At 34.7% G+C, this 11,236-nt stretch overlaps 1 protein-coding gene across 1 annotated transcript in view; it reads right to left on the bottom strand.

The window, feature by feature from the left end:
• LOC117105908 (cyclic nucleotide-gated cation channel alpha-3-like) overlaps nucleotides 1-11,236 on the bottom strand; it is a 20,239-nt gene that overhangs the window by 4,250 nt on the left and 4,753 nt on the right. The window contains exons 2-3 of the mRNA XM_033247212.1: nucleotides 7,175-7,511; nucleotides 721-941 (exon numbers count right to left, since the gene is read on the bottom strand). Of these exons, the coding sequence (XP_033103103.1) occupies nucleotides 721-941; nucleotides 7,175-7,500 (547 nt within the window). The 5' untranslated portion in view covers nucleotides 7,501-7,511. The remainder of the gene's footprint in view (nucleotides 1-720; nucleotides 942-7,174; nucleotides 7,512-11,236) is intronic.

Here is an 11,236-nt window from a genome sequence, read left to right as displayed (position 1 = left end):
GGCTTTTCCTAACGATTTATATTTTGAATTTTCAAAAGTTATTTAAAATAATTTAGGCTTACATAGTTAGCAAAACAAACATTTACGTATAACCATATTTAACTATTCATTGCCAAATGGGCCTATTCATCAATATATTTATTAGTATACTATTTTTAATCCATTTTATTCAATTTCTACTTAACATTTCATATCGAGCACAATCCAAAACGATAATAATGCGTATTTCTGGCCAGGTTCTGGTTGGTCGGTCGTTATATTTGATTGAAACTCGGACGTGACATGAAAAGCCTAATTTCCTTTAAAGAGCTACTCTCGCTAACGAATGTTTTCAGTGCAAACGTACTAGCGTAGCAGTCCCCAACGCAAACCGGAAAGGCTCCCCGATTCGACTGACCAATCAGCATTACATACCGAAAGATGCAGGCGATAGGGTGTAGCGGTTGTATGGGAAACCTGGTTTCCATAGAATCGCTACACAGTCGCTACAGCTTTTTCACTACTACAATCTTTGCACTGCGAAGGTTTACATTACGATTAATTCGAAAACTTTAGTTATGCTATCAATTTGTGTGTGGCTAATTTTATGCCAGTCTTAAATCAATTCTTAATTTGATTAGGATTCCCTACTTAATATTATACATACTGTAACATCCAATCGGAAATAGGAATTGGTGGATCGGTCACCCAGGTACTTTTAATTTTTTACAAGTCTCTTACCTGTTCGGAACTTCACGAACATATCAATGACGTATATGAAGTCACAAATGTAGTCAAGTGTAAACCAAACCGGCCTATAATGGGTTTGTAGGTCGTTGAAAGCCGCCCTCGCCACTATGACGTACATATTGTACATTACGGCCACAGTTACTACTACTAACCATCTGTAGTATTTGTTCCCAGATTTGTCAAGTACTTGAAGAATATATTTACTCTCAAAGCTGAAAGAAAAGCATTGATCCTATGCATAAAGCAACTTAATAGTAATGCAATATATATATAATAATAATACTAATAGCATTTAGTGTCCTGGGTATGACGTTAAACTACATCCACGTGCAGAGCAGGCAGGTTGTCTGTGGGGTTAGTCAGTCCCAATTAAATTCTACAAAATGCAGACAAGAGACCATATAAACCTCTCTGTGACTGGTGGGACGGCGCCATGAAAACCGAGCGGCCCCCTGGATGTCGATGCTTCGACTATAACCTTTAACCGAAAGGTCCACTGATTAATCTCAGATAAGAAAGTATAATACATACTCCAAGTATTGAAATACACGCCATCGTGTTGGGATTCAATATTTCGACATTAATTATGTCATCATCAGGAATGATGATCCCAAAATATTGAATCCCAACACGATGTCGTGTATTTCAATACTTGGAGTATGTATTATACTTTCTTATCGAACCTTTAGTTTCTCATAGAGAAAAGACTACGGCTCTCTTCAGGGCTAAGACACGTCGAACGAACGAATAGCATTTATAACAATACAATAATAATAAGTGAAACTGCTGCTGTTGCCGCTGCGAAGATGATGATGGTTATGATAAGCAATCGTGATTCTTTCATTTATGAAATGCAGATAGAAATATCAAAAGACGATGAATTCTCATTCTTCGAAATTCATTTTTGGTAAATCCTATAGCTTTCATTATTATTATTATTATTATTATTATTATTATTATTATTACAATAATAATAAGTGAAACTGCTGCTGTTGCCGCTGCGAAGATGATGATGGTTATGATAAGCAATCGTGATTCTTTCATTTATGAAATGCAGATAGAAATATCAAAAGACGATGAATTCTCATTCTTCGAAATTCATTTTTGGTAAATCCTATGGCTTTCATTATTATTATTATTATTATTATTATTATTATTATTATTATTATTATTATTATTATTATTATTATTATTATTGTTATTATTATTATTATTATTATTATTATTTATTATTATTATTATTATTATTATTATTATTATTATTAGTATTATTATTATTAGTATTATTAGTATTAATATTATTATTATTATTATTATTATTATTATTATTATTATTATTATTATTACTATTATTATTATTATTATACCAGTACCAGTAAGGCCGCCCCATTCATATCATCAAACCAGTTATGTGTATTGAATGCAGTTGAAGTTGAGTAGTGTTTTCTAAAACCAGATTTGGATGGATGGATGCAGGAATGTTACTGGACGTAAGGTAGTCACAAAGTTGACTGTGGGCAGCCCGTTTAATCATTTTAGACATGATAGACAAAAAAGTACGCATTTATGGCGCAACTTTATGAATCGGTACGTAACCATAGCAATTTTAAGATCTTGTGGGAAATTTCCGGTTGTAAGTGAAGTTTTAAAAATGTGTGTCAGATAAGGTGCAATAACAGGGGCAGCCAATTTCAAAAGCCGGATTGGATGACAGTTCAAACCCAGTGATGTAGCAGGGTTCAAACCTTGAAGCTGCTCGAGAAACTCAGTAGCACAAATCAAAAGAAAATGAATGCTGATTAATATAAAAACATGATCAATATCAGTTGAAATTCAGAGCCCGATCTAATCCCGATGGTATATTAATATAAACAAAATATTAAATAAATTGCTTATTTCATCATCAGAAGTAATATTTCCGTTGACAGAAATGGATGCAGGCAGAACATAGATATGTTTGTTTACGGTGCTAGATACCTAATTCAGATAGGAAATATTGTGATATTTTGGTCAATTGGAAACATAAAAATATATACTAGCCTATTAAGTGAAAATAGAAATTCAGGATGTGTATACAAATCTTATCAATAATGGATGACCGAGTTGGCTTGACTATTTGAAGAAATAATACAGACCCGTTCGCAACGTGTGATTTTGGCTTTAAATCACGCTTCGACGACAGTAAAATACAGATATAATGAGTTGTGATTCCATTAGGCCTACATGTTTATAAGAAACCCTCTGCCTTGGTTCGAACGAGTACATTACGATTGATAGGCCTTAAGCGTGGTCTACAAATGGTACCTCCATGAAATGGATGCCAAGAGGCATTCCGAAGTCTAATAAAGAGACAAGTAATTGCGGGCTAGGCTTTTGATTATTATAAACAACTCAAACCTTTGAAAATAAGCTGTCACAATTTACTAGATTTGCTATTACATACGCCGGCCGCGAACACAGCGATTGAACACAGGGATTGGGATATGCACATATTTATTAGGTCTGCCAACTACTCCAGTCTACATTAAATAAAATTGAAATTATTATGTACAAATTGTCATATACGACGGCATGGAGTTCACATAAGGAAAAAAAATAAACAGTTTTAATTGAAAATTTAAAAGTCGAGTATGTACTATTTGAATGACAAGAAGAAGAATAGTAATCATGTTGTTTTTTATGAAATAACTTAGAAGGAGATTTAAATGGCTAAAACTTTCAAAACCCAAAACCTTCTTCTCTCAGCCATAATATTTGCGCCCCACCTCCATGACTACTCGCGCCACCCCGACAAAAATATCACCTGGAACCACCACTGGTCTATTAAAAATATATGATTCTGAGTAAATAGTCGTATATATGTATATATATAATAAATAAATATATATATATATATTTATTTATTTATTTATTATGGGGATGGTGTGGGTGTGTTTGTGTGATCAAATCTTAATTCGTTTTTGTATGTAAGACATGCTACCGTTAACGTCACAATATAGAACGAACATTTTTCAGTTTCTACAGATCTCTAATACACCAGCATCGCATCTCACGAACACTTCTTTGATGGAAAGAAGTTACCAGAGCTTCGCTGTTCTCTATTGTCAGGCCTCTATTCTATATTCTCATTGAATATTCCTCGCCAGTAATGGCTTCGCTACGGAACTACTCATAATTAAGTAGCTTTGTCTTTAACATTGCCTCTGATCATGCATTGTTAAATTACGTGTCCATGTCACCTGACCAATGACACGCTGATCATTTCGAACATCAGTGACGTAGGCCTATGTTGTTTTCTCTAGCGAATTTCATGGACACAAAATCAGCTAATGGTTTTTGTGAGATATATTTCTAGTGATTGACTTTTAACTTAAAAATGAAGAAATTAATATGTGCTGGCTAATGACGTTAGCAACTAACACTGGCCTATACTGAAAATAAATCCAATAGTGACGTGTATTTCAAATCCGTTTATCCTACCAAAAAATTTCATTTTATTTATTATTTTTTGGAGTAAGGGGAAACTCGAGGTCGGGGTTTAAATCTTTCGCTGTGCATTTCGCCTACGTCCTTGAGCAAGGCACTTTATCTACATTGCTTCAGTCTACCCAGCGGTGGGTACCAGCAAATTGCTGGGAGTAACCTGCAGTGGACCAGCATCTTACCTGGGGGATCATCACATTCTCATCCCTTTCACGCTACTTGAAAATATGGATAAGCTCCATCCATGAGATCCGAGGATTGGCATCAAGGATTCTTTATCTCGCTAGCTACACGTCATATTTAGTATGTTTTGATAACGTACTATAGTCTCTGTTATTAAAGAAATATTCACTTGCGTATTTTACCGTTTTAATATTTTATTTGTTTCGGAGGAAAGAATTATAATTGCTTCTTCCTCTCAGCTTTAGTTTTGTAATACATTGAATTTTGTAATGTCAACAAATCCAAGAATACAATCTATTCTTTTATTTTTTTACTACAATATTTATTTTAGACACAAATGTCAAGGATATTCCGAATAGCATAGTATTTCCTTCAATTAGACTAACATACACAAAAAGATTCTCTACAAAATCTCATTATCAGAACTAAAGAGCTGTTATTGTTCGTCAGAACCAAGGATGGGAATTGATATCTGAATCCTGTCATTTACCCATAATGCATAAATCAAATAATCATTTACCAAAGGATCCACTGATCATACGTAAATAGAATATGAGTATGGAGTCACCATCAACTATGGCCTCACGTCTGTCATTTTTCGGAGTCACCATCAACTATGGCCTCACGTCTGTCATTTTTCGGAGTCACCATACTCATATTCTAAATAATCATTTAATTTATGGATATTTTCTCCGTATGAATATCCTAAATGTTGTAATAAAGAACCACTTGGCGCCCCATAGGCAAGCATCATAACCACAAATTTATTAAGATTTCGCTCCACTTCTCGAAAATCAGTGGACCTTTTGCAGAGATTGTCAATCGAACTTAACAACTGACCAATCAGAATAGGAACAGAAATACGCGCATGTCTTACAAACACACGTGTTCCAAAAAGTTTTTTACACTGCCGTTTTGTGGAAGGCTTACTAACAACATCCAAGGCGCGGAGTTTAGCGGAAAGGTCAATTGTATGTCACAGTAATCGTATGATCAAACATTAGTGTGCGAGTATAATAAAGCTGTGTACACACTGCAGTATTATGTTTTATGTGAAATGTATCTGTACTTTATCACACCCATATACGGAAATGATGATGTCCTACCACACATTATTATATAGATCAAACTTATATCTATATAATTTATAATAGTTTATATAGGTCTTGATTTGAGAAATATACAGTATGGCTGTCTCTTATACACATCTAGATGTGTATAAGAGACAGATATATATATATATATTTATTTATTTATATATATTATTTACTTACTTACTCTTCTTCGTGCACTGGTGCACATAAGGTGTCTACAAAAGTCCTCCAACTGGGACGGTCTTGTGCCAGCCAGTTGAGCTCGTTCCATGTCTTTCTATTTTCCACTACTTCATGGTCCACCATACTCCTCCATGTTGATTTTGGTCTTCCTCTACTCATTTTTCGCACCGTGACCTGTCTCTTATACACATCTAGATGTGTATAAGAGACAGATATATATATATATGTATGTTATCTATCATGCACAAATCAATTAATTAAACGATGTTTTTTTTTGTTTGTTTTTTGTTATTGTTGAGTTCGTACCGTCTCCAGAACAGTTTTCTCAATCATCTTATCTCGTTTGGCTTTCAATGCTGCTCTAGGCTATGCATCTACGCCTTGGTTCATTATTTATATCTCGTACTGTTGTGTAGGCCTCTGTATCCCTGATTAATCACCTACGATTATGCGATTATGCTAGAGAACACTGCGTTTTTACTAATTTAATCTGCATTTATCATTTTACACATGTCATGACTACATCTCACGGTTCTAATTTTGTATACAAATTGCGGTATTGTTTAGCAATGAATGAATCAGAGAGAATTTTCGTTTGATAAGCTCTCAGGGCGCAGCTTACTATTCAATGAAGCCATTCTTATTGTTCATTGCAAATTATGCGATTTGTTTCTGTCAGATTTGGAATAATGAATTTCAGACTTGATTTGGTGTGTTACATCGTCTGTAGAAAAAAAAATACGTTGATGAACGAAGTATGCATACAAACCCTTCCGTGTTTAAACGAGAGAGATGTAATTTATATTTTCAGCCAAAAAAATGTAAATTCGTCGCGAACGTATATCTAATGTAAAAATCAGAATTTAAATCATGAGCATGTTTAGTTTATCGGAAAAGCGTCGTTATCCTAAATCGGCAGTATTTTTTGCCAGGACAATGAGGACTCCAAAACAACCGAGCGTTACCAGTCAAGTAGGCCTCTTCTCCCTTAGTAGTGTCTTACGCGGCCCCAGAGTAGTAAGGTGCGAAGAAGCCTTAGGCAGGGGCCTCATGCGCTTGGTTGGTTTTTTTGGGATTCACGATCCTTGATTGGTGCGCATTAGAAAAAGAATGCAGTAATTCAAGGCATTAGCAGGTAAACGGAGAGTGTCTCAATTAGCACACACGCTGTTATCTTGAGTACACCTAATTTCTCGCAAAACACCATTCTAATCACGAGGTCGTCTTGAGTCATGTGATCAAGTAATGTAATTATATTCTTAAGCGCGGTTATGTCACGCTGAGTTTACGTCGAACGAACGCGCGCTTGATATTATCCTAATTATTACTGAAGATGTTCCATGCCGGCATCATGTATAATCCTTGCTTACGTTACTACAAATTATCATAATTTCGAAAAATCCAACGGCAAACATCGCAAAACAATTTCAATATACAGTAATATTAAAATACAGTATATGTAAGCCGAATATTATTTTTAAAATGACTGGAAAAATACTTACTCTGAGGGCCTAGACGCCGCTTCTTGTGGTGCTCCTAAGGCAAACCTCTCCAGAAAAGAATCAGCTCTTGCGACTGAATCCTGGTGGTTTTCTCTTGTCACCCAAGACTTGATCACCCGTAAGGTCCCGACGATTCTCCTAATTGTCCCAGACTCTTTTCTTGTGTTGTCTTTCGTCTTTTCGCTGTAATCATTATCTGAATCCGTGTCGTCATTATCGGATAAATCTAAGTCCTTTTTTTTCCCCTTTTCAACTTTATCCAGTACACCGTCCGTCACTTGAGACTTTTCCCCGCTATTTACACGTGAAGGACCTGCTTCCGACATGCCTACGTGCCCTAAGAACAGAGCCAATGAAAATATTGAGTAAGCAAAACCATCGCACTCATTCATAAGGAGTACCGGTATAGCATCTTTAAACGCATGATTTCATCACGTGATCAATTATAAACAATTTGGTGGGAGAAATTACCTAATTTCCTAAAGCATTGAGATTTCAGCATAACGTACTATATTAGGTGTCAATTATTATTTGTATTACTATTTAGATCTGATCGTATCTACGTACATTGAGCCGAAAAAAAAAACACTGCGTCGCCGGCGATCGTGATGCGACCGCCAGCCGATGAATCCATCTACGCTTTGTGTGTAAGCGCTTGGTGGTCTGGTAATTTTGGTACCACTCTGAGTGGATAGTAGAATGCGCCTATTTGTCTAGGTTTGGATTGGATTGCCGATTTGTCCCGTTGCACAGTCCTCGTCACGTTGTGTTCTTCGTTGAATCGCGCTAGCCATCGGCTTTTGCCCGGCTTTACACTATGATATTAATAGCATATAATATAACTAAAATGTGTATTTTACTATAGTGGCTGAGATTTGTACTAATTATTAGGAGTTTTGAGGATAATATAAAGATGACCAATGCCACCATGTTGACATGATCAGCTATATAGTAACATAATTGTTGTCAACATAATGTAGAAGATCAATAAAATTATGTTAAGCTCAATATAAAGTACTTATTTTTGGCTGATTATTACGTCACTAAATTAAAAAGATGTATTTATATTCTATTATAACCCTGTGTATGTACAGTAATTGATTTTTTATTACATTTTATTTGCTGTCTCTTATACACATCTAGATGTGTATAAGAGACAGGGTCTTAGAAGGTCTAATTCGTGAACTAATTACGTCATTCATTGAAATACATTGTTCTTACTGACACATACGAGATTGAATAAAAATGGATGTAAATCGGCGGTACACAAAAATATTAGTGTTTGGCAGGATAATATATAGAAGAGTATTTAATTTGTCGTCAGTCGTTAGTCATCAATCAAAATCAATGGATCAATCAATGGTCGGTCAGTCGGTCAATTTCAATTGATCATTGGAATTATATAGTGCCAAAATCCATAAACAAAGAGAAGATAGTTTAATATTAATTTATGATAAAAGAGTGCAAGTCCGTTAAGGTCTAACTCTCGTAAGCACATTACATTCTAGAACTTAAATAATACAGTGAAATGTAATTTCTCTTATCTAATCAATTCCGATTGGATTTCCTCGTAAACGATAGATTGTACAATGAGTCGTTTGTCGCAAATAGCGAGTAGGCTTATATCATAAAATCTATAACTATACTTTTTTATATATACTGTATTATGATAACCCTTAATATTATTTTCTCTATAATAAGACTATCGTAGGTCTATGTCAGTAATCCTTTCAAAGTAATTACTTTTATTATAATTAATTCCGATTGTTTAGAATCGTCAACGATTGATTCTCAATGAGTCGCTAGTCGTAATGTTTTGTATGGCTATAAACATCTTGTCCTAAAAATTCATTTAAAACAAATGTAAGGACAATTCAATTTTCGAGCCGATTGAGATTTATACGTCATGGTCGCGCGTACCGTGTACATTGTTACATAACAACGGAGAACGCGAGAGTATAAACATAGCTGCAGTATACGGTCGTATCAGTGATCACAGAGCTCACGATTTTTTACAATATATATTTTTTTTCCAAACCATAATATAAAGAGCATGAAGGAGGATGGAATGCAATGTAACTTACAACCTGATAAAAATATTGGGACCACTAATTATGCACTTGTATCATGTTTGTGTTCAAATAAGAAACCTTCGAGAATATACATGCTACATTAAAATAACGAGATAAACATCGTCGATAGTGGATTCTAGATTAATATTTCTGGAGGGTGTTTAATCATCTAAAAAGCTACTCAGCATGATTGCATCTCTTGGTAAAACTACTTATGAATATAGAAGCTTAATTTAATATTCTACATCGTCCGCAACAAATATCAAATCGAGCGTATCGATGTTCTAACAAATTTGTTTCGGTACTTGTCCTAATTGTAATTTAATTATCATTTTGATATATAAAGTTGAGAGACCGAAACGCAGCCGCTGCACCATCCCATTACATTTAACATGTAGATGATAATAAAATTGTGTTTCGACGTCGAATTATGAAATGTGTAGGCTGCTGGCACCGCTTCTGACGATTAGTGCCTATAAATGTTTACAAAAACGTAATACAATAATGACAAACTGATTATTATTGTATATTTTGGTGTATATTTCAGCCGCTCCGAGGTTCTTTCCTCTTCTTCCTATATTTTTTCATAATTTACGTTATTGTATTCATAATTAACAACAGATTAATTTACTTACACATGCATTAATTGTGTTTTTAAAGAAATTGTTAAGTTTATGGGCTAATCTCTGTATACTTGTGTCTATTAGTTAACGTAATTCAATCTGTGTTAAATTTAAAGTCGGATAGGCCATATGTCCTGGTCTCGATCACCCAAGAGTCACTCTCAGATAGGCGTATCTTCAAGACTTCCATGAATGGATGCCTTGCTCGAAGCAAGAAATCAAGTTACCTTTAACCAGTACCGTTCGTGTTTATTTTATCGACGGGAACTTTTCCCCAAGTTTTTCATAACGAAACGTTCTTAATGTCTTGTGTTCTTCTTCAAGGAACTTGCTATTTTGTAAAATTTCATTAGCCACTATAAACTGGTGGGCTGTCCTTGCGTTCAAAATTTTACAATTTATTTTTGTTAGGCCAAACCTAAGTGCTTAAAAATTATTCTTATTCCTACATGTAAATCATTTATGGACAGACCTAGTCAAGATATTTATATAATTGACACTTTTGCATCACCGACATAGACTGGATGCTAACTATCCGAGCATGGAGCAATTAACGAGCCTTGAAATGTCAAACACGTAGATACCTCAATATCCAAGCCCCCTGCACATAATACATTCTTCCATGGCTTATAAAAATAAATAATTTTTTATGAATATAATGGAATGAGAGGTTCATGATCTTCGGAGATCCTGTGTTGTCAAATGCTTATAAGAAGGCGTATCATTGATCTCTGTTATTCGCCATATATTAGGAATTAGTGCTGTCCAACTACGAATGCGCAAGAGTGTGAGGTATTAGTGGTTTTTTTTTCGGATTTGAATTCCAAACGAAGCCTTAATGCCCTAGTTGGATGAGGGGTTTGCACAGACAGCATAAAGTCCCGGGTTCGAATCCTGGTTGGAGCAGCCTTTTTGCATACTCGCAGATTCCTTATTTAACTTTCAAAATATATCATTTTATAGCATTACCACAATATTATCTCTACTTCGTGGTATGATTTATACATAGGCCTATATACATATATACATACCATATATACTGCATATATATATATAATACGCCTATATACACTATAGTGAGAGAACATTATTATAAAATAGAGCAAGGATGAGATGATGAACGGAGACAGCGAGATGGATTAGGTGATACATCTAGTAAGCAAGACATATAAAAATGGTTCATTCAAAAATGTACAGTTTATCAGCAATTTAAATAAAGCTCACTTCCTGATCGCAGACAAAAAGGTTCACAAGATAAACTGGAAAATACTGACAAATAACCAATTGCAAAAATACAGCTTCTATGAAATCGGTAAATGAACGAATTTTCCGGCCGATTCAATGTTATGAAATTTTCCATATATATA

Source organism: Anneissia japonica, unplaced genomic scaffold, assembly GCF_011630105.1.
Source record: "Anneissia japonica isolate Jap-2015-1 unplaced genomic scaffold, ASM1163010v1 scaffold288084_len154654_cov141, whole genome shotgun sequence".
Taxonomy (NCBI): domain Eukaryota; kingdom Metazoa; phylum Echinodermata; class Crinoidea; order Comatulida; family Comatulidae; genus Anneissia; species Anneissia japonica.
This window is presented reverse-complemented; position numbering and strand designations above follow the sequence as displayed.